General features: G+C 55.2%; 1 protein-coding gene across 1 annotated transcript; it reads left to right on the top strand.

The window, feature by feature from the left end:
• The first annotated feature begins 548 nt into the window (after positions 1 to 548).
• Positions 549 to 1,505, top strand: LOC139603491 (olfactory receptor 14J1-like). The gene has a single exon (XM_071454458.1). The coding sequence runs from the start codon at positions 573 to 575 to the stop codon at positions 1,503 to 1,505; it is 933 nt and encodes a 310-aa protein (XP_071310559.1). The 5' UTR covers positions 549 to 572.
• Positions 1,506 to 23,633: the final 22,128 nt, after the last annotated feature.

A 23,633-nucleotide genomic window follows, 5' to 3' on the forward strand; every position in this document is an offset into this window, starting at 1 on the left:
CTCCCAGCATGGCTTTTAACTGCAGAACATTTCCAAGTAGCTTATACAGGGAGCACGGCGAGGGAGGGGCTGCATAAAAGGGAAAATCCTGCTTTTTTAATTTACTGCTCTGGGTTGCTCGGATGGGAAATTGCCCATAGATATTAATCTCTCAGTTCAGGCTGAGAAGAAGAAAAATAAAATTTCTCTCAGATCTGAATAAATTGGGCAGTGACAGAAATCAGCCCTTAGAGGCAGCCTCAGAGCCGCTTTTCCAGCCTCCTCAGGGTTTCTCTGACGTTGCCATCAGAGCCTGCAGAGCCAGAGCTGCCCCTGGGCAGTGCCTGAGCTGGGAGGGCTCTGCAGGGCAGAGCTGAGCCCCCAGGGCTTGGCTGGGCTCTGGCAGCACTGGCAGGGCCCAGCCCTGGGCACAGGGAAGCAGCTGCTGGCAGGGACAGCTCCAGGCAGCAGAGCCCTGGGCAGGCAGTGGGGGTAAAGTGCCCCCAGGCTGTGCTGGGATATTTCAAGTCCTCTCCAAACCCAACTATTCCATGATTACTTTTCTTACAGATCCCCATGCCAAGGCACAGCAAATGTCCAACAGCAGCTCCATCAGGCACTTCCTCCTGCTGGCATTGGCAGACACGCGGCAGCTGCAGCTCCTGCACTTCTGCCTCTTGCTGGGCATCTCCCTGGCTGCCCTCCTGGGCAACGGCCTCATCATCAGCGCCGTAGCCTGCGGCCACCACCTGCACACGCCCATGTTCTTCTTCCTGCTCAACCTGGCCCTCACTGACCTGGGCTCCATCTGCACCACTGTCCCCAAAGCCATGCACAATTCCCTCTGGAACACCAGGAACATCTCCTACACTGGATGTGCTGCTCAGCTCTTTTTCTTTGTGTTCTTCATTGGAGCAGAGCTTTCCCTCCTGACCGTGATGTGCTACGACCGCTACGTGTCCATCTGCAAACCCCTGCACTACGGGACCCTCCTGGGCAGCAGAGCTTGTGCCCACATGGCAGCAGCTGCCTGGGCCAGTGCCTTTGTCTATTCACTGCTGCACACAACCCATACATTTTCCCTGCCCCTGTGCCATGGCAATGCCCTGGCCCAGTTCTTCTGTGAAATCCCACAGATCCTCAAGCTCTCCTGCTCCAAATCCTACCTCAGGGAACTTGGGCTCATTGCTGTTAGTGCCTGTTTAACATTTATTTGTTTTGTGTTCATTGTTTTCTCCTATGTGCAGATCTTCAGGGCTGTGCTGAGGATCCCCTCTGAGCAGGGACGCCACAAAGCCTTTTCCACCTGCCTCCCTCACCTGGCTGTGGTCTCCCTGTTTGTAAGCACTGCATTGTTTGCCCACCTGAAGCCCCCCTCCATGTCCTCCCCATCCCTGGATCTGGCCCTGTCAGTTCTGTACTCGGTGGTGCCTCCAGCCCTGAACCCCCTCATCTACAGCCTGAGGAACCAGGAGCTCAAGGCTGCAGTGAGGAGACTGATGACTGGATGCTTTCAGAAACATTAAACTGCTGGACAGTTTCTCTAAATCAATTGAAATAAAAGTCATCTTTTATACTTCCTTTTAGTTTGATTGTGGGTTTTTTTTCCTTTGTTTTAGGTTTTCCATATTGTCCACAAAGAAAGGTCATTGCTTTTGCCATTTCTCATTTTGTTTCTCTCCACCTTCCCTGTGGCCACAGACTGTGTCAATGAGGGGCTGCGCTCTCGGTGCCTTTAAAAGAACTCAAGGTTCTCCCAGCAGAGTTTTCTGCAGAGATGCCCTTTTGTTGCCTTCTCTGGGGCTGCAGCAGCAATGTCTGTGTGCAGAGCTGGGGGCAGATCAGTGCTGGCCCAGCAGCTGTGCCCAGCAGCAGCAGCAGCAGCAGCACTTGGTGTTGCCAGTGCTGCTGCCGTGGCCCTGCCCCGCTGCCCTGGTGGCCCTGGTGTTGCTGCAGGGCCTGAGTGCTCTCGGGGCCGGGCACAGCCCTGGGGGTGGCAGTGCCGGGGCTGCAGCAGGGACAGGCCATGGGCACTGCTGGGGCAGCGCTGACGCCTCAGGCCGGGCCCTGGGGGCTCCAGGCTCCTTGCCCAGGCTCTCTCAAGAACACGGCCAGGCCAATGCTCAGCACAGAAACCCCCGTGAGCAGCCCCAGGCTGGCTGTGGGCAGGCTGGGGGCAAACAGCATGGCTGGGGCTCTGCAAGGGCTCTGGGGCAGACGGGAAGGAGCAGCAGAGCAGGGGCTGATCCATGCCCAGTGCGCTGCACAGCCCAGGGCAGCGTCCCAGAGCGTCCTCATGCAGCTGCCAACAACATCCCCCCTCTGCAGCCCTGGCCTCTCCCCCAGCTCACACAGGTGCCCCATCCTTGCAGGCACAGACACGGCAGCACTGCCTCAGCAGCCCCTGTTTGCATTGCACACAGCAGGGCCAGCACCCCCATGCTGTTGCTGTGGGGACATGAACCTGAGGGAGCACAAATGCCATCAGCCCCTGGGGCCAGCAAGGGCTGGGGAACACCAGGGAAACCGCTCGGCTTTGTCCTGGCCTCTGCAGTCAGCCAGAAAGTTTGTTCCCATCAGCTGGGAGTTTCCTGTGCCACTGCAGACGCTGTTGCTCAGAGCCAGGGCTGCCTGGCAGCCACCCCCAAACTGCCCTGAGCATTTCCTTGGCTGAACCTTTGCTTTCTTTACTCTTCCCTGGTACAAATTTCTTCCCATTGCCCACCTTCGTTCCCTGCCCTGCAAACAGCCCATCCCTGTTTGCCCTTTCCTCTCTGGCCCCACTCCCTATTGCAGTTCCTGACTTGTCCCCATAGGAACGTCCCTTGGGCAGCAGGATCATCCTACAAGTGCTGCAGGAATTGTCTGCAGGCTCCTGCAGTGCCTGGTGCTGCTCCCTTGCCAGAGGCACCCCAGGCTAGAGGGGCACATCTGGGCTGCTGTGTCTGCCTCTGGGGCTCCCTGTTCTGGGCAATGAGGAGGAGCTGCAGGGGCTCTGCAGGACTGACAGGATGGGCTTGGGGGCTGGCAGGAGAAGCTGAGGGACCTGGGCTGCTGGAGCTTCTGCAGAGGAGGCCCAGGGCTCATCTTGCAACTGTTCCAAGGGTGGTTTCAGAGAATCCCAGAATCTGCAAGGCTGGAAAAGGCCTTGGAGATCATCAAGTCCAACCTGTGCCCTGACACTGCCTTGTCTTCCCTGAGCCTCCTCTTCTCCAGGAGTAACAACCCCAGCTCCCTCAGCCTCTCCTCAGAGGACTTGTGTTCCAGACCCCTCCCCAGCCTTGTTGCCCTTCTCTGGACACACTCCAGTCCCTCCATGTCCTTCCTGAATTGGGGGGCTCAGCAATGGATACAGCACTCAAGGTGCTGCCCAAGCAGTGCTGAGCACAGGGGAAGAATCCCTGCCCTGCTCCTGCTGGCCACACCATTCCTGATCCAGGCCAGGAGCCATTGGCCTTCTTGCCCACCTGGGCTCACTGCTGCCTCATGTCCAGCCTGCTGTCCATCAGTCCCTGCAGGTCCCTTTCTGCCTGGCTGCTCTCCAGCCACTCTGTCCCCAGCCTGTAGTGCTGCAGGGGTTGTTGTGGCCAAAGTGCAGGACCCGGCACTTGGACTTGCTAAACCTCACCTTGTTGGATTTGGGGCCTGGATCCAGCCTGTCCAGAGCCCTGTGCAGAGCCCTCCTACCCTCCAGCAGATCCACACTCACACCCAGCTTGGTGTCATCTGCAAATTTGCTGTTGATGGACTCAATCCCCTCATCCAGACCATCAATGCAGATATTGAAATCCACTGAGCTGGCTGGCTCTGATCCCTGGGCCATCCTGTGCGTGCCCTGTGATGGCACTCAAGGTGATCTGTTCCATAACCTTGCTGGGCACCCAGGTCAGGCTGACAGGCCTGGAGTTCCCCAGATCCTCCTTCCAGCCCTTCCTGGGGATGGGCTCACACTGGCACCTCCAGTGCTCTGGGCCCTCCCTGCTGAGCCAGGACTGATGGGAAATGATGGAGAGCAGCTTGGGGAGCTCATCCACAGCTTCCTCATCCCCCTGGGATGGATCCCACCTGATCCCATACACCTGTGAGCATCTGAGTGGCTCAGCAGGTCAGCAGCTGCTTCCTCCTGGATTCCAGGGGGCTGTTCTGCTCCCTGTGCCCATCTACCAGCTCAGGAGAACACTTGTCCTGAGGGCAACCTGTCCTAATACTGAAAAAATATACTTGAGACAAACAAGGTGTTAAGTAGCTCAGACTTTTCCTTATCTTTTCTTACTATATTCTCCATTGCATCCAACGACAAGTAGATGTTCTTCTCCTATTTTTTGCTATAAATTTTTATAAAAACTCTTTTTTTTCCTTACAGAAACCACCAGATTAAGTTCTAATTGAACTTTGACTTCTAAAATTTTCTTTCTGTATAATCTAATGACGTCCTTAAACACTTTCTGAGTTTCTGGTCCTTTTTCCCTCCGAGTTCTCATAAAATCTCCATGTGGAGCCAGGACAGTCATTTTCCTCACCAGCTCATCTTTTGCCATCCTGGGACAGGCTGCTCCTTCCTCCTTAAGATTACTTTATTGAAGCTCGTCCATTCTTCCTGGACCTCTTTGTTTTTAAGGGCTGTTTCCCTTAAAAAAATCAGTAACTGATTTGATATTCCTCAAATCAGCATCCTAAACAGGCCAAAGTCTGCCCTTCCTAATTTCAGTGTAGAAGTTTTGTTGCTGCCCCTCCTTCTTCAACAGAACATGGAAAACTTGATTATTTCATGGTCACTGTGCCCCAGGCAGCCTCTGAGCCCCACATCTGCCCCCAGCCCTTCTCTGTCTGTGAACAGCAGCAGACAGAGCTTTCCTTGGCAGTGGGAGTGTTACCAAAAATTCAGTGAAACAGAAAACTCCTTAACTCCAGTGTAGCATTAAGAAGCAGCATTCTTTATTCAGCTGGGTGCACGGGGGATAGCTCCTCTCAAAGCTGTGCATTCTGAGTGCAGGAAAGTTTCTGTTTATTTTCTGCATTTTGCACACATATTCATTGAATGTCTTGGACTAAACACACATATGATAATCATTTCCCCAAAATCATTAGCATATTTCCCCTCCCCTTTACCCATGTGTTCTTCTGTCCTGGGGGTCTCTCTGGTGGTCCCTGGTGGTCGTGGACCCCAATGTTCCAGTGGGCCTGGCTGAGCTGGCAGGACACTGAGGCTGCTGAACTTCCAGTTCCCCTTCTCACACAATGGGCCTTGTGTGGTTTCCATAGGCCTGGGGATGTGGAGAACAAGCTCCAGGTGTGAGCTCAGCTGGTGGAGACAATTGATCATCTGGTAACATGAGGTCACAGAGTGGGCTATGACATCACAGAGTGGGTTATGTGAGGTCACTGAGAGCTATGACATCACAGACTGCCTGTGTGACATCACAGAGCAGACTATGACATCACAGAGCAGACTATGACATCACAGAGCATCAGAGGCCAGCTGTGTGACATTAGAGAATGGGCTGTGCCATCACAGAGCAGGCTGTGACATCCCAGAGGAGCTGTGTGACATCCCAGAGGGGCTGTGTGACATCCCAGAGGGGCTGTGTGCCATCCCAGCAGGGCTGTGTCAGGTCACTGGGTTGGTCACTCTGCCCCAGCTCCCCCTCACAGTTTCTCCCAACAAGTCCAATGCTGTTCATGCCCAGCAGGGTCCCTGTCCCCTGGGATCCCCCCGGCCCACCTGGAGCCACAGCCTCCACCAAAGGATGTTCCACAGGATCCACCCCAGAGCCTGACATGGGGACAAGGGGCCAGGGCTGTGTGACCAGGACATCAAGGACGGGGATTATCCAGGTCACTGTGGCCTGGGTTGGGTTGCCCAGGGCAGGAAAGATGTCTGGCAGCTGGAGCAGGGTCTGGGAAGGGCCCCCAAGGTGGGGCTGGAGCCCTTGGGCTGTGAGCAGAGGCTGAGGGAGCTGGGCTTGTCCAGCCCAGAGCAGGGAAGGCTGAGGGGCTCCTCATCCCAGCCTGGCAGTGCCAGCGAGGAGGGGATGGAGAACACAGAGCCAGGCTCTTCACCGGGGGCCTGGTGGGAGACAAAAGCCAATGGGTGGAAGGGGAAAGAGGGGAGATCAGCCAGGACAGGAGGAGATGAAATGAGTCAGGCTGGTTTCAGCATTTCCTCAGCACCAAGAGCAGCCTGACCTCCCTTCTCCATCCCCCACTGACAGCTTTGCAAATCAGGAATTGTTGGAGCTGTTTTGCCCACACTCCAGGATGAGCATCCTGATACCAAAAATTAATAGTGTTTATATCTATCACAAAACCATGCTTGTCTAAAATTAATTCTAGTATGGAAATTCCTTTGTGGATGGTGGACTCATCAGGCACTGCTGGGATGTTGTACATGGCTCAGGGAAGAGCGGGATTGTTATTAAATAGCATTCTGTTCAACCATGGTCTGTTGGCCATGAAGAGAAACAACTTTCTGTGCCTCTGAGTCTCACCAGTTCCTGACGCCCAAAGGACACAAACCTGATGAGTTCTGGTTTCCACTCCAGTGGTGGCACTTGCACCTCCTTCCATAGTCAGAGCAGAGCTCCCTTTACCCAGAAAGTCCCTGGCAATGCAAGGATGAAGGAAACAGGACAGGCTGTGGGGATCATGGACAGAACCAGGGAGAAAAAAGACTTTTGCATTGGATGGAGCTGTGCCTTCCCTTGGCTTTGCTGGCTGACAAGAAATGAACATCCCTCTGTGTCTCGGGCAGCTCCTTCTCCAAGGAAAGCAGGTGGGAGTTGGAGCCAAGGAGCTGAAAGCTGCAGGTGCAGCCTGGGCTGGAGGGAGCTCAGATTTGCACAAGGCTGCTCTGAGTGCCAGGGCTTGGATGGGGGAAATGGTGGGGTGGGGGTAGGGACAGAGTCTGATTGATTGTCAGCCATGAAGGGTCTTGATTTTCATATCCATTCAAACTGCATGAGGAGGTACTTGGATTCAGTGTCAATTAGAGATTGCACATATCAATTTATGATCAGGAAAAAAACCCCTAAACAGGACCTAAAAAATGTTTTCTCACTGTCTTTTTAAAAAGAATCCATTCAGTTTGAATGCACTACTGAAATCTGTCTAATTAACCACAAATGATTTGAAAATTGAAATCAAATGATTCCCAGAGGCTTGGCTTGTTCAGGTGTTCTGAATGTTCATGAGCCCTGGGACACTGAATTCCTGCACTGAAGAGCTGAAGGCTGAACAAGCCTCTGGAGCAGTGAAATTCAGCAGCAGCCTCCAAGTTGCTGAGGATGTCAGCAGCCCCCAGTGAGGCCATCCCTGCCCAGAGACTGTGGGGGAATGGGCAGACAAGGAGAGCGTCCCTGGGGCTGGGGCAGCACAACTCAGAAGCACCAGCGGCTCCAGCTGGGCAATGGAGTGTGGGATGGGGCTGGGAAAGCCCTGCCTGGGCTGGGCCAAGCAGGACACACAAGCCCTGACCCCCATCCACTAAAGAACTCTCTCAAGGAGACATTTAAAAGGAATTACAGTTGTTTGTGTCCTCTGAGTTGGACTCCCTGGAGAAATACCAACAAGAGATTCTCGGGAGCTGAAAAGAACAAAACAGACTTTACTGGCAACTTTAGAAAATCAGAGAAACGTTGGCAAAAGTATTTTATATCCTTGTAGTCGTTTTGGTTTGTTAATTTAAGATTTTTCTAATTTTGAGATTTCTTAATGTATTGATGAGTGTGGTGGGTTTAAGTGTTGGTTAATTATTTATGTATTTATTTTGTTCTAAGAGGATTAGGAGTAAGGTAATGTAGACTTAAAATTTTAAAAGGATATAAAGAAAATTTAATTAAAAGTAAAAAAAAGAAAAAAAAGAAGTAAGAATTAAAATAAACTCTTTAGAACACTTTTTTTCTTTACAACTTTTTTTTACTGACAATGGAAAGAAAGTAAACTAAAAATTTCTAGTTCGTTTACTATTTCTAGAATAGTCTTTTTTTTAGTTTATTTAGGGAGAGTAGTTTTTCTTTTTAAGGTTATGTAGATTTTTTTACAAGAGGAAAATTTGGGGTTTTTTGTGTTTCTTAGTTTTGTCATGGATAACAATTGTCTAGGGAACTTTGTTCTTGTGAAATTGTTTTATTGCTACAAGCTTTTTTACTGCTGGTTGATGGGCCATGATGACTTATGAGGTATTGTTTTAAAGATGAGTTCCTTAAAGGTAAAGTTTTTTATTATTTACGTCTAAATTTATTTTTATCTCTGGGAATAGAGATCTCCTCTTGGGGGTATTGGATTCCCTTTTTTTTTCTGTTTAAAATTTTGATGAATTACAGTTATTTTAACATTTGTTTATTGTAATATGCAGGTTTTTGTTTGATATTAATTATTTTTTTAAATTGTTTATTGTGTTATAATGCAAAAGTTTTTTCTTTATAGTTTATAAGAGGGTTTTGGTTTTAAGTCTAGGGTATTTTTTCTTTTGTATTTGGGATTTAATTTCTCCTTTACTGACTTTGATGTTTTTATGTTGGTTTTTTATATGCTTGTATTTTGTTTTTCTTTTACTTCAGGCAGGATTGCAGTATTGAAAGGATTAACACCTGACCTGCCGGTAACTTGTGGTGGAAGTTGTGGTTGGGTTGTGTTAGGATTGGTTTTATGGTTGATTTTTGGGTTCTTTTGTGTTTAATTTTAGTTGTAGGGTTATTTTGTGTGGGTTGTAGGTTGTAGGAGTTTTTAGTTTCAATTGTGTTGGGGAGAGGGGACTTCATGTTGAGATTTTAATAGCTGTGGCTGGCTTTGTTCTGGTTGGGGTTTTGTAGCCTCTTTTGTTTTCCTGTTTGGGAGCTGTTGGGGTTTGGTTTGGTCAGAATGGGGCCAATGGGGAGGGGAGCAGCCTGGGGAGGGGGGAAGGGACTCAGCCCATAGCAGGGTTGCTTGGTTTGGTTTGGTTTGGTTTGGTTTGGTTTGGTTTGGTTTGGTTTGGTTTGGTTGAGATGGGGGCCGGGGTCAGGGCCTCTGCTTCTTTGTTGACTGGAAAAGAAAGGAGATTCCTGGGTTTTTTCATCTTTAACATTTGTGTTTCACAGAGGCGTGTTCAGTATCTCAGTGGTTTAACAGATTGTCAGTAACACAAAAAGTTTTGTATTACTTTTTAAAATTCTTCTAATGTCAAATTACAACAGATATTCAATCAACAAATCAACACTTCTGAAAGCATTGACTTGGCCCATTCAACTTCACAAACTCTAAGCCTGTTCAATTTTAAGTTAATCAAAATTTGCAGGTGCAGAGAAAGAGAAGAAAAAGACACAGAAAGTGAGAAAGACTAAAAAGATACAGAGAAGCACACACACAGCTACCAACTCCTGGATTCCAGCACCATTCAGATGGAAATTCCAAGAGGATGCAGGGTCAAGATGTGTGCTTGCCTTGTGGTCAGCCTTCAATACCCCTTGGTCTCCCTGGGCCCTTCCCCCAGGTGGGACTTGGGCTCATTTGGTCCCTCAGGAGCTGGGCTGGGGCTGCAGAGGTGGCTGTGGAGCATTGCCTGTGCTGTGCCAGGGACTGGCAGCCACTGCTGGGCTGGGATAGAGGCTCTGGGGGGATTGGGGTTCCAGGGCAGGGCAGGGCTGGGCTTCCAGGGCAGGGCAAGGCTGGACCTTCCTCCCCCAAACACAAACTCCTTTGAACCGCAATCTCCTCCACTCTGTCACAACAGGCGGTGTTGGAGGTGAAATCCCAAATCTGGCCATGGGCACCTGGACAAGAAGGGCAGTTCTTTTCCATAGGAAGGAAAGCACAGAGCTCCAGTGTTTGGAAGGCAGGTGCGAGCCTCAGTAGGCCAAGGCTATCCAGACTTGTCAGAAATGACATATTTTGTCTGGGAGCTATCTTTGGATGTAGAGAATTATGGAGGTGGAAGCCTAGTCTCAGCCATGGGCACCTGGAGAAGCAGGACAGTTCTTTCCCATGGGAAGGAAAGCTCAGAGCCTTCCCCAATGTTTTGGGGACAGATGAGAGGTGACCCTTGTAATACCAATGCAAGACAGACTTGGCCTGGCAATATTCCTATGGGAACAATCCCTGGATATAAGTAAATTTGGAGGTGAAATCCCAGTTCTGGCCATGGGTACCTGGCAGAGAAGGAGAGTTCTCTTCCATTGGGAAGGAAAGCACAGAGCCCCAGTGTTTCAGCAGCTGATAAGAAGAGACCCCCAACATGCCAAGGTCAGCTGGACCAGTCAGGCAGTCCATGGGAGGCCAAACAAGCCAGAGCTGTTCCATGTTCCATTGGTTTTATGATGCCCTGCATTATCATCACCATGGTCCCCTGGTTCAATGGGGTCCCAGAGTGTCACAATAGCTCCTAGATTCCAGAAGGCCACCAAGTATCACAATGGTCTCTGTGGTTCTCCAGGACCTACAATGTCACATGACTCCTCTGTTCCATGAACCCTGCAGTGTCACAATGGACCTTTGGACCCTGGGGGTTTGCAGTGTCACAATGGACTCCTTTGGCTCCACAGTGTCACAATGGACCATTGATGACAGGAGGCCCCTCTGTGTCACCCTTTGGTTCCATGCAGCCCTGCAGTGTCACAAAGGCCTCTTGGTTTCACCAGGCCCCACAATATCACAATGGTCCTCTTGGTTGTGTGGGGACCCCCAGGGTCACAATGGTCTCACTGGTTCCATGAGGCCTCACAGTGTCACAATGGTCTCCATGATCCCATGAGTCCCCTCAGTGTCACAATGGTCTCCTTGGTTCCATGGTGCCCACACAGTATCACAATGTCCCCTTGGTTGTTTCATGAGGCTGTGAAGTGTCTTAATGGTCTCTCTATGGTTCCAGGAGGCCTTGCAATATCACAATGAACCTTTGGCTCCATGGGGTCTCACAGTGTCACAATGGCCCCTTGGTTCCATGACACCTCAAAGCGTCACAATGGTCTCCACAGTTCCATGAGGCCCCGTGGTATCACAATGGACCCTTGGTTTGATGCAGCCTCTCAGTGTCACAATGATCCTGGCATTCCATGGAGCCACACAGCATGAGTATGGTCCCCTTGGTTCCATGAGGTCCATCAATGTCACAGTGCTCGCCATGATTCCATGAGGACCCACAGTGTCACAATGGTCCCTCGGTGTCACAGGCCCCCACAGTGTCACAAGGGTCCCTGGTCTCACAGGGCCCCACAGTGTCACAATGGTCCCTTGGTCTCAGAGGGCCCCATGGTGTCACAATGGTCCCTTGGTTCCGTGGGCCCTGTGCTGCTGCATTCCCCCCTGCCCTTCTCAGGCCGCCCTGCCAGCTGAGAAATGCTCCTTGGGCCTTGGCCTTGGCCAACAGCCGCTGGGCTCAGCTCCTCTGCAGCTCATCACAAACACTGTCTGCTCCAGGCACTGCTGCTGCCCAACCAGCTCCTGCTTTCTGTAGGAGCAGCCCTGGGAGGTGGTTTTGTTCCCTCAGTGGCACAACATCCCTGTTCTCACACTGCCAAAGAAAGCTGTTGGTGGCAAGTGTGGCCAGGATGAGGCATTGCTGGGACTGAAGCCCCTCTCTTGGGGCCCTGCAAACAGCGCTCCAAAAGGAGCCCTTGGAGCTCTCCTGGGCCAGCGACTCCCTCTGAGTGGGGCCTCTCCCAGCCGGGAACTCTCCCGTTTGCTGCACTTGGGGATCCCCAACAACGACGGAGCCTGGGCCGATCCCCCCACTCCTCCGGGCTCAACCCTTCACCTGCTGGGGAGATGCCAAAGGATCCACAGGGAGCATTTCCTGCCCTCAGGGGAATTTCTCCCAGGTGCCTTGCACTGACTCTTTGTGTCTGTGTGCACACAGGAGTGCCTGTGCTGGGGAAATGTGGCAGAAATGCTGCTCTCTGAGGGGCTTGAGTGCCTTGGATAGCTGAGTCACTCAGATATCCAGATATCAGTAAGTAAGGTTAAGTCACGAGGCCTAAGCTAAGTTAAATGCTGCTAAGAGTTGTTCTTTTGCTAAGTTGTTAATTTTAATTCAAGTTATTAGCTAAGTTTTGTTAAGTGTTATTCCTGTGTTAAATTATTGAGTCATTGTTTTTAAGTTAGGTTAAGTACTGTTAAGTGCTGTTCTTTTGCTATATTGTGAAGTTGACAGTATCAGTTATGGTTAAGTCCTTTTAAATTTCACCTTGGTTAAGCTTTTGGGCTGTATTCCTTTGATCCTTGCCCTCACTGTCCTTATGTCACACACACACACACAAAGGGACAGTGCTCGGCTCATTTCAGGTTTGATTGCCTGAATTTGGATTGGTTTTGTTGTTACTTTGTTTTCTTGGTGTGACTGAAGTGTCCAGTCAGGAGCAGAGTGACTCTTGCCAAGGAACTTTGTGCTGCTGTCCCTTAATATTAAATCTGGTTTTTGCTGATCCCTTGCTGGGGATTTTTTCAGCGCTCTCAAGGCCTCGTTGGTACCAGGGTGAAGGAGCCCTGGCCCAGGCTCTGGCCCTGGGGGACACGGGGACGCTGCCGGGGGGTCCCTGTCCCCCTGTGCCACCCCCAGGGCCCCGGCCCCCCGTCCCCGTGTCAGGCTCTGGGGTCGATCTCGTGGAACATCCTCTGGGGGAGGCTGCAGGGCCAGGGGCGGGGGGACCTGGGGGGACAGGGGACCCCGCTGTGCACGAGCAGGGTTGGACTGCTCTGGGGGGAACTGTGAGGGGGGCCGGGGCAGAGTGACCTCCCCAGGGACCTCACACAGCCCCTGTGATGTCACACAGCCCCTTTAATGTCACACAGCCCTTGTGATGTCACACAGTCCCCTGTGATGTCACCCAGCTTCCTCTGTTTTCACACAGCCCCTGTGATGTCACACAGCCCCCTTGAGATGTCACATAGCCTCCCTGTGATGTCACAACCCACTCTCTGATGTCACAGATCCACATTCTATTATGGCAGAGTCTGATCTATGGCCCCTCATCCTACTCTATGATGTCACAGCCATCTCTGTGATTTCACAACCCCCTCAGTGATGCCACAAAACTCTCTCTGTGATGTCATACTGCCAGTCTTTAATGTCACAGCAGACACTTTGACCTCACAACCTGCTCCATGGTGTCATACAGCCATGCTGTGATGTCACAGAGTCTCTCTATGGTGGTGTAGCTGCTCTGTGACCTCACAGAAAGAACTCTGTGATGTCATAGCCCAATCTGTGGCCTCACACAACCCACTCTGTGCTGTCACACAGCCCCTTGCTGACATCACAGCTGCTCTGTGCCTCCATGACACATCCACAGAGGTGCTGCTGTGACTGAGCCCTTCCTGAAGATCCTATGGGGCTTTAGGGGCCAGGCATTCCTTCCAGCCTGGGCCACTTTGGCTGGGCTGGGGGCGGCCCCAGGGCAGGCGGCAGTGTGTGCAAGGGCCCTGGGTGGCACGCTGCAGCACGGTCACCATGTGCCATGGAACGGAACCCGGTGTCCAAGGCCCCTTTGTGACACGTGGGAAATAGAAGTTTGCCTGGGAGCTGGGAGTACGCAACGGGGCACAACGGGACAGAGTGGTGCCGTGAGGAGCCCCCACACAGCACGCTCGTTCCCGTCTGAGCCCGAGCTTTTCCGCAGCCTTGTTCCTGCAGCTGAGCTCGAGGCCAGCGCACAGAACTCGGTGACCCGTGGCCTTGCGAGGCTTCTATTCTGCAGCTGCCCTCAAGGGCAGAGCGTGGGACTTGGTGCCCCGGAGCTTTCCCAGGGCACCTATCCTGCAAGTCGCTCCAGTCAGAGACATGGAGCAGAGACCCCCGAGAGTGCCCAAGATGGCCTGGCTGGAGGAGGAGGAGGAGGAAGAAGGCCCTGGAGCTGCCTCAGCACAGGAGACTGAGGAGGTGGTGCCTTTCCATCCACCGCAGGAGGGTGAGTGGCAGAGCTGGGCTGCAGGGCTGGAGCCTGCAGCCAACTTGGCCCCATCCCATCTCATCCCGTGCCATGCCATGCCATGCCATGCCATGCCATGCCATGCCATGCCATCCCATCCCATCCCATCCCATGCAATCCCCTGGGGAAATGCCCACAGACAGGACGGAAGAGGGCCCAGGCAGACACCCCGCAGTGGCCGTGCTCCATCCCCTGGGGCATCCCGGGGCTCTCCCTGCCTGGGCGGCGCAGGGCTGGGCTGTGTTCTCCGGCCTCTCCCGCAGCCCCTCAGCTCTGGCTGCGCTCGCTCTTTGCCAGATGCAGCCCTGGAGCGCACACAGGAGCAGGAATCCAGCCGTGGCCTCTTCCGCAGCACAGCGCAGGTACCTGCAGCCACCCCCAGCTGGGCTGGGCCTGCTGTCCCTGCTCAGCCCAGCACCGTGTGTGCAGCACTCCATGCAACATCCCCGGCTTCCTGCCCTTCTCCTACAGTTTGTTTGCGACTTCATCCGGAGCATTCAGCAGGAAGAGACCAGCACCATGGGCACTGGGCCCAGAGCTCACTCAGAGCTCCTCCATCATGAGACCAGTGCTGCCCTGCTGGATTTGCTCCTGGAGAAGGGTGTTGCCAGGCCAGAACAAGTAAGCAGCCTGGGGCCAGGCTTCCATTTCCCCATGAGTCACGTGGCTTCCCCAGCCACGCCTGCTGGTCCCTGGGAGCCTTTGAGGCCATGGCAGTGTGCTGGGAAGGGAAGTACTTCTCTGGGGACCCTGGGGACATTGCTCCCTCTGGCAGCTTTTCAAGTCTCCCCGTGCCTTCTCCAGGTGTCCGCCATGGTGAGGTTCATCCACCAGTGGCTCCTGGCCAATGATTCTGCCGAGCACAGGCTGGACAAGGCCCTGCTGAAACTCACCAAAGCACACCCGGGTGACACAGTCGTGACGCTCCTGCGTGTGGCCCCGTCCTGTGACAGGTATGGGGCCCACCTGCCCAGAGGGCTCAGGCCTCCCCAGCCCTGTACAGCCTGCTGCAGGTGTCTGAGCAACAGAGACTTCCAGGGCCCTCTGGCTGCTGCCTTTCCCAGCCCTGGCACGTCGGCCCCTAAACCTGCTGCCATGCTCCCTCCCTGCCCCTCAGGGCTCTGTCCCCACAGGCCTGGGCTGCCTGGCTGCTGCTGGCCAGGCCCAGTGGGCAGAGGCAGAACTGGCAGCCAGCTCAGCTCCCCCCGCTGCTGTGTCTGAGACCCCACCTGAGACAGAGCTCTGACCCCGCAGAGCTGCCCTGGCCATGTGGAAGACCATCATGTGCTCGTCCAGGACTGCAGAGCCAGTGCAGCTGATCCTCCTGGATGTGCTGGGGAGCTGGCCAGAGCACAGCACGTGCACCTCCGATGGGGACCAAACAGGTGTCTTTGGCCTGGCTGTGAGTTTCTGCAAGTGGCCTTTGCTGGCCCCAAGGCCGCCTCTCCAGAGCTCTCCATCCTCCTTCCCCCACTGCATCTGCCTGCCTCAGGCGCTGGCCTGAACCCTGCTCAGCACATAGGAGCCACACTGGGATCTGCCCGCCCTGGCGTTCCTTGTGGAGGTGAGCCGGGTGTCCAGCGCTACCTGGCTGAGCTGCCTCCCAGCTCTCTGCCCTCTCGTCGCCGCAGCCACCTGGGACGGTGCCCGCGCCCTGTGCTGCTGCTGCTGCTGCTGCTGCTGCCTGGGCCCAGCCCTGTGCGGCTCCGGGCTCCTGCCGGCCGGCTCCCTGTCACTGCCCTGTGCCTTTCAGGTCCTTGAGTGCCTGGACCCGAGTGAATGTGGGGACAGTGTTGTGAAGGTCTCTTCACGGTACCTGCAGAGCGAGTGCAGGGAGAGGCGTTGCCTGGCGCTCAGGGCCCTTCTCGAGCTCATTGATGATCCCTCAATGGTGAGAAGGGGGCGGTGGCTGAAGCTGTGCTGAGAACGCAGTGGCTTGGCCTTGCCTGGGCTTGGGGCGCTGGGGCAGCTGCTCCCAGCTCTCCTGCCTCCCACTTCAGCTGCCCCAGTGCTTCGGGACAGGCCTTTGGCCTCTGGGCCCTGCAGCAGCAGGCTGGCCTTTCACAGACTTGTGTTCCGCACAGGCCGAAAGAATGTGGAGCTTGACCGAAAGCCTCATGGACCTACTGGGGGACAATGATGCAGAGATAGCTGGGATGACACTCATCACACTCAGCTTTATACTCCTGCACAAACACATTCTGATGGCAACCCCCATTGCCCTGCAGGTGGCTGAGGCGCTCCTGCCACTCTTTGACCACGTAAGGCTCTGTGCCCCCAGCTACCGCCACTGGCTGCTGCCTGGAAACTGTGTGCCCTGTGCATTTCCAGCCCTGTGCCCAGGGGGCCCTGGAGGAGCCAATGCTGAGGTATTTTTTCCTTTTTTTTCATACAGGATAATAGCCAGGTACAGCTGCTCTCCATCAAACTCTTCCGAGACATGATGGAGTACTTGGAAGAGAGAGAAAAACCTTTGGAAAGCCCTGTGCAACAGAGCCTGCTTCCACTCTTCTTCCACTGCAATGATGAGAATCAGCGTGTGGCAGAGGTGAGGACTGGTGGGCTGCTGCTGTCCCCCTTGCAGGGGGCTGGACCGCAGCCTCCTGCAGGCCATGGCACGGGGAGGCGGGTCCCGTGCCCTGGGCTGTGGGGCCATCTCCACGTCTCTGCCGCTCTCCAGGCTTCTCGGGAAACACTGCTTTATGCGGTCAAGTTCATGAAGAGAAGGGATCTCAAAAAGCTGCTGAAGGAGCAGAAACTGTGGAAGTTCAGCAAGTGCCTGGTAAGGCCTGGAAGCCACAGGCTCAGCCTGGAGAAGGCCCCTGAGGGCGTAGCTCAGTGTGCGGGGCCGGGCAGCTGTGCCCCTGCCCGCTGCTGCAGCCAGAGGCCGCGCGGGCTCCTCTCCAGGCTCCCGTGGGCCCCAGCCGGGTGCCCATGGAGCCCCGGCCCGGCGGGGCTGCGGGCCGGCACCGCGGCTCCCCGGGCAGCAGCCGGCCCTCTGACCCCTGCCCTCGGGAGCCCTTGGCCAGCGGCTGCAGGCCGCGCCTCAGGCCTGTGCGGCCAGGGGAGGCCGGGGCTGGGCGCAGGCAGCGCCCGGCCCAGGGGCGGAGCCCGTGCCAACCCTTCCCTCCTGCCGCTCTTTGCAGCTGGCAGAGGACAGGAGCAGAGCGGCCGAGCACCTGTGCCGGGCCCTGCGCTACCTGCGGAGCCCACAGGAGCCCCTGCGAGAGGCGGCCATCAGGTTCATGGGTGAGCCACGAGCCCGGGCTCCCTCCCCGGCCCGGCCCGCCACAGCTCGGCCCCAGCCCCGCCTGCTGCCCCAGCAGCGCCAGCCGGGGCCGGCGCCGTGGAGCCCCGCCCGGCCTGGGCATTGCTGCTGCCGCCCTCTGGCAGCCGTGCCCTGGGGTGGCAGCGTGCGGCAAGGGCCGGGCTGAGCCCTGCCGGGCCAGCAGCCCGTGTGGCCGCAGCGCCGGCAGCGCCGCCGGCAGGGAGCTGTGCCGCTGGCGCCCTGACAGGCTCTGTGTTCACAGGCATGGCCGGGCGGCACCTGAGGGGGCAGCAGCAAGAGCTGCAGCTGATCTGCACTGGTGAGTGAGGCCACCGGGCTGACAGCGGGGGCTGCCGGGGACAGCTGCAAGCCCTGCCCCGGCTGCGGAGGGCTCTGCTCCCGGGGCCAGAGTACCCTGAGATTTCAGGGCCTCGTGGCCCATTCTTGGCCAGCAGCTTCGGGCTGATCCCCTTGCTCCCTGCTCCCTCCTGGCCATGGCAAAACCCAGCTGCGATGGCCCTGGCAGGCAGCTCTCCTCAGCTCCCCGCAGCTCCAGCTTCTGACCGTGCCGCTCTTCCTCTCTCTTGCAGCCCTTGAAGACAAAACAAATGACATCAGCCTCGCCGTCGGAAGCCTGGCAATTCAAACACTGTGCATCCTCAAGGCAGGAGAGCGGGCTCCCATCTCCAGCTTCCAGTGGCTCCGAAATCACCTGCGCAGGGCGTGGAAGACACGGCCTCGTCTCTCACGGCTTGGCTGCCTGCCCTGCCGGAGCTCTGAGGAGAGCTGATCCCAGAAGCTCTTTTTGCTGGGGCCACCTGAGTCAGGAAGAATTTTCTTTTTCTTCAAGCATGTTCTTTTCATTTTTTTCTTTTCCTTTACAATGTAAATGTAGACTATGTTATAATACACAGACTCCCAAGATCTTTCTTTTGCTGCCCAGGGTCCGCAGGGCATAGGGGAGGAGGGGGAAAAGGGTGCTTGTGCTCAGCCAGCTGCCCCGGCGTGCAGTGCTGCAGGGAAAATGGCCAGAAGCCCCTTGGCCTTTGGTGGTTCTGCTGAAGCCTTTGTGCTGCCCACAGAGCGGCTGGGCAGGGGCCGGAGCTGCGGGGATCCCTGCCAGAGCGGTGCCTGGAGATGGCCACAAGCCCTGTGCCAGGCAGGAAGCGCCATCCGTGTCCTCCCGCCCGTGTGCTGCTGGCTGCCTTGCCGAGGGCTCCCAGGTGCCTCTGGATGGGGCTGCTCTGGAGCTGCTGTGGGGCTGCGGCGCTGCTGCCGGGCAGCTTGGCCGGGCTGGGGCAGGGCCTGAGGGGCTGGGGCGCTGGCAAGCCCTGAGCAATGGGGCTGTCAGAGGCCACAAGCAGCCCCCTGGCAGCTGCCTCCCTCCTGCCAGAGCTGACTGGCAAGACGGATCCCGGGCACTCTGCAACTAAGAGCATCAGTGTTGTTGGAAAGCCAAATGCAGGGAAATCTCAGACCTTTGGTCTTGTCGGCAAAGCTTAGAATTAAACACAGCATTTGAGCTGAGACCTTGGAAAGGGCTTCCAAACTCAGGTGCTAGAAGCGAGAATGCGGATTTCTAGTTTCTAGCAGAGACACGGGGAGGAAAGTTGAAGTGGAGGAAAGTTTCAAGTTTTAGAGTTCAAGACCTAGAAAAAATCCAAGTAGTTCCAATGGTAAACGAGGAGTTTAGGATGCAGTGCTGTAGGTTTGTTGCGTCATGGCATGATTGGCTAAGGAAGCTTAGACCGTAGCATGATGTGGGAACCCAGGAAATTCCTTGGGCTGCCCTGCAGGACTCGAGACCCTGTCAGAGGGCTCAGAGACCTTGGCAGAGAGCCCAAGACCACTGTGCCTTTGATTTAGCCCTTGGAAAAAACAATTCCCAACCTTGTATGAAGAATGGCAAGCCACAAAATGATAGTGAATTTAGCACAGAGTGGAAAACTAGATTTGGGGGGTTTTTAGAATGGGGCTTCAGGGGGCAAGATGGAGGAATCTGGGCATGTCCAGCCTTTCTCCTTCTTCTTCTTGGCCTCCGTCTTCTGCTGTGATGTTGGCACTTTTCGATTGGTTTAGAGTAGACGCTCACTGTCTAACGTAGATGATAGGTATTGGAAAGTCATTGTAAATATTGTACAGGGAGTTGTTTTCAGTAGAAGAAGATAACACCGCCCCGGCGGAGGCAGAGTGCCTTAGACTGTCTTGCTGAGCGGACCTCGGCAGGACAGGAGAAAGAATTTTATAGATAAGATACAATGAACAACCTTGAGACCGAGAAATGAAGAGCTCTGACTCCTTCTTCCACCGCCGGGCTGGGAAAAGAGACTTTCTAACTTATCTCGGGGTCACTCTGAGCAGCTAGAGACCCTGAGAGCATGAGTCCCTAAGAGGAAATCTTGAAGGATTGGGTCCAAAACAGAAATATCCTTGTTGGCCGTGTCTTCTTGGCCAAGAAGTCCTTCAAAGCTCTTGGAACTACAAGTCTTGCGGCCCTGTGAGCTGTGCGCTGGAGATGGGAGCCAAACTCACCCTTCCTGTCTCTGTAGAAGAGAAGAAAAAGCAATGGCATCATCTAAACAATCAGAGGTCCGCTCTCTAGCTCCTTCCAAACTCCTTCAACTCGCCCAAAGTGTGATTTAGCTACAAATAGATGAGAAGGACTCTTAGTGCTGCTGGCTCTTTGACTCCAGAGCGGCTGCTTTAGAAGTTTAGGATGCAGTGCTGTAGGTATGTTGTATCTGTACTAGAAAGTCCCAGGGACAAATGTTTGCCAATTAACACCTTTACCTGGGAGGATCAATTCCTGTTGTGCTTGTACCAGAGTCTGGGGACCGAGGGGGTTTCCAAGGAAAATCTTCGTCCATGTAGGGCTGAGGCTCTGCAAGCTGCTCCAGCCCCTCTGGGTGCTCAGGAGCAGGGGTTGCAGTGCACCCTCATTAGCCCTGGGGCTGCCCAGGGAAGAGCCATGGCTGAGGCTCTGCAGGAACAGGCAGGCTCAGCCCTGCTCCAACATGGGATCCCATGGCACAGGACACGCTGGGATTTGCCCCTGCAGCTCCCAAGTGTGTCCAGAGAAACTGCAGGCAGAGGGTGACCTCAGTCAGTGGGACCCCTCTGTGCACAGGGACCCTCACTCCTGGGCTGGCTGTGCCAGCTCCTCCAGGGACCTCCAGCCCTGGAAACCTGGAGCAAGTGGAAACCACAACTTTGCAAATGCTGCCTGTGCCCAAAGTAAATGCAAAGAGAACTGGGATGTGAAAAAGAAAATTTGTTTATTTCCAGATTGTGGGGAAATATTGCAAGGTCTTGAGATATTGCGAGATCACGCAGAACCCCTCCCCTTTTACTGTTACTGACCGTTGCCCCCTGTTATAAAAGACTCTGTCTAACCGTTAAAAAGGCCAGTTACTGTCCACCACATTGGTGTATGCATGTGCTTGGCCCGTGTGGCAGAGGCGCCGCCACAGAACCGTCCTCAACCCGGGACGCCACGCCCCAAGCGGCAGCAACAAGTGGTGCCGAAACCCGGGAACAATCCGGGAAGCGGGAATCGCCTGGGCGAGTGGACGGCGGCCGGAGCAGCAGGACTGTCTCCGGCGGGGAGGACGTTCCCAGAGGACCGGCAAGAGGGAAGGGTCTCCCACTGGCATTCAGCGAAGGAGGAGGGCTCGCGCCAGGAGTGGCGAAGGAGGAAGGCTCGCGCCTAGGACCGACGAAGGAGGAAGGCTCACACTGGGGCGGTGAAGGAGGAAGTCTCGCGCCAGAAAATTGGCGAAGGAGGAGGGCTTGCGTCGCAGCCGGCAGAAGAGGAGGTCTCGCGTCGCGATTCGGCGAAGGAGGAAGTCTCGCGCCAGGATGTGGTGAAGGAGGAAGTCTTGCGTCGGTAGCCAGCAGTGGAGAGCATGGAGCCCCTTGCTAAGGTCATTTTTAAAATTCACAGAGACAGGGGCATAGATTGTGAGCCAGGCGATTTTGTCCTCGCAGTGTCGAGGCTCCTGCGCGCTGGGGTGATCAGGCATCCGGAGGATATCTTCTGCCCGGAAGTATGGGATAATTGTACTGGGGCCCTAGCGGAGGAGGGTATGTCCTCTGGCTTGGGGCGGAGTCTAAAATCATGGGGCAGGGTCATGTGGGCACTGAAAAAGGCTCAGCCGGTCCAGCAGGAGCGGGGAAAGTGGAAGGCCACCCAGGACTGCTTGTGGGAGGGGCCCCGGCAGGGTGCGGACGAACGTGCGTCCACTGAGTGTGGGGATTCGCAGCCGCGGGAGTGCTCTTCGCAGCTCCCGAGCCCAGGCACCGCAACTACGGGGAAAAAGCTGTCATTTTGGGACGGGCTGCTAGAGGAAGCGCGGAATGCGGCTGTTAACTCAGAGGTGCAGACTGCAGCCGTCGTTAACTCAGAGGCGCAGAGCGCGGCCGTTAGCTCAGAGGCGCAGAGCGCGGCCATTAGCTCAGAGGCACGGAGCCCCACCGTTAACTCGGGGCCGCAGGGCTCCACCGTTAGCGGGGAGGCGGGGGGCGCCGCCATTGATTCGGACCCTGAGGGAGCTTGGGCGGGGCGCCCGCCCTATGCACCGCGGGGTGGCGTGCCCCCGAAGGGGGTGGACGCGGAAGCGAGCGCGATCGGCAGCGGTGGAGAAGGGTTGCAGGACAGCGCAGATAAGCGCGGGCTTAACAGGAGGAAAGGACACGGAGGGGGAACTGATGCCGCTCGGGATACGTGTTGGAAATCTCATCACAGGGCACTGGCCTCCCCCAGCAGGAGGCGGGGTGAGCCTAGAGGTAGGGAACGGCACAGGGCTAAGGCAAAGGGGCAGGGTCAGAGTCTGACAAAAGGGTCTTGGAGCCCGGAAGTCTCCAGCCAGTCGAGTTCTGGAACTGAGTTGGACTCGAGCTGGGATGAGTGGTTCCGCAAGTGGTCCATTGCTGACCCTGACTCTTATTCTGATGATTTGGACTCAGACAAAAAGGGAGCAGGAGCACGTAAGGGTAGCCGTCGCAATCCCCCCGCTTGGGTCTAGGGAAAACTAGAAAAAAAACAAGCTCCCCTTACGAACTGGAGGAGAATAAAAATAGCGTGTGCCGAGTGGGCCCCTTCAGCCAAGTTAGCGTTTCCTGTCCAGGTGGGGGGGCCAGGCGGAAACCAAAGAACCTATACACCTGTGAACCCCAAGGACATACAGGCAATTGTCAAAGCGATTGCGGACAGAGGGATTAATTCAGCCATGGTCTCTACTCTCATCGACAGTGTTTTTGGAGGGGATGACATGCTCCCATTTGATATCAAACAGACGTGCAGATTAATTTTTGATGGGGCAGGAATGATTGTATTTAAACAGGAGTGGGAGGACAACTGTGCAAGGCAGTTGGCTTTGGTTACCGGGGCAGACCATCCACTGCATGGTTCCAGCTTGCAACGCTTGATGGGCACGGACCCAACTATGATCACCCCCCAGGCGCAGGCTGAGGGCCTTCGAGCCCATGAGGTAATGACAACAACCCATGCTGCCAGAGAGGCTATTCACTCTGCATCTAAGGTTATCACCAGACCATCGCCATGGTCTACCATAAAGCAGAGCGAGAGCGAAGGCTTCACGCAGTTTGTGGACCGCCTCCAGGCAGCAATTGATTCCTCTGCTCTACCATCGGAGGCAAAGGGCCCTGTGCTAGCAGAGTGCCTGCGCCAGCAGTGTAATACTGCCACAAAGGACATCTTGCGGTCGCTACCACCTGGGGCTACCCTAGCAGAGATGATCAGGCATGTCGTTAAAGAGGAGCATCTAGCCCCAATTCAGGCAGCTGTCCACACTGCTATAACTAACATAATGGCATGTTTTAAGTGTGGCCAGGCAGGGCATATTGCAGTGAACTGCCCTCAATCAGGATACCCACCGACAGCCGTTCCCCCACGCCAGATGGGGCCTAGGGGGCCCTGCTGGACATGTGGAAGGAGAGGGCATTTCGCTAGGGAGTGCAAACCCAAGGATCAGGGAAACGGGAGGGGGAGGGGGCACCCGGGCCGCAGTCAGCCCCCTCCCACTTGGAACACAAAGCGGCCCAGATGTGCCAATTGCCAATGGGGCATGGAGCTCCCGCACCCACTGCCCCCTCCCACTGTCAACTTCACAGCCCAGCCAACGGCCCAGACCAGTCCATCCACACCCCAGGAATACCAAGAACGGCTCCCTGGGGACGAGGCCCCTGGGTGGCCCTGGCCATGAAGGCGTGGGAGCGAGACCCATGGGTAGCCTTCGCTGTGAAGGTGGGCAGACACCCTCTAATAGTGTGGGCTGTCTGCCGTCTCTATAACAACCCTGATGGCCCTGCTATCTGTATCCCTTTTTGGGTTGACACAGGATCAGATGTCACCGTCATTCCCGATATACACTGGCCCTCACAGTGGAAGTTGGAGGAAGCCCCCATGGTAGGTGGGGTTGGAGGGCTGTCTCGCGCCCAAAAAAGCACCCAGCTTGTCACACTAACGC

This window comes from Agelaius tricolor, unplaced genomic scaffold, assembly GCF_023055355.1.
Source record: "Agelaius tricolor isolate 1412-34295 unplaced genomic scaffold, bAgeTri1.0.p SCAF_39, whole genome shotgun sequence".
Classification (NCBI taxonomy): domain Eukaryota; kingdom Metazoa; phylum Chordata; class Aves; order Passeriformes; family Icteridae; genus Agelaius; species Agelaius tricolor.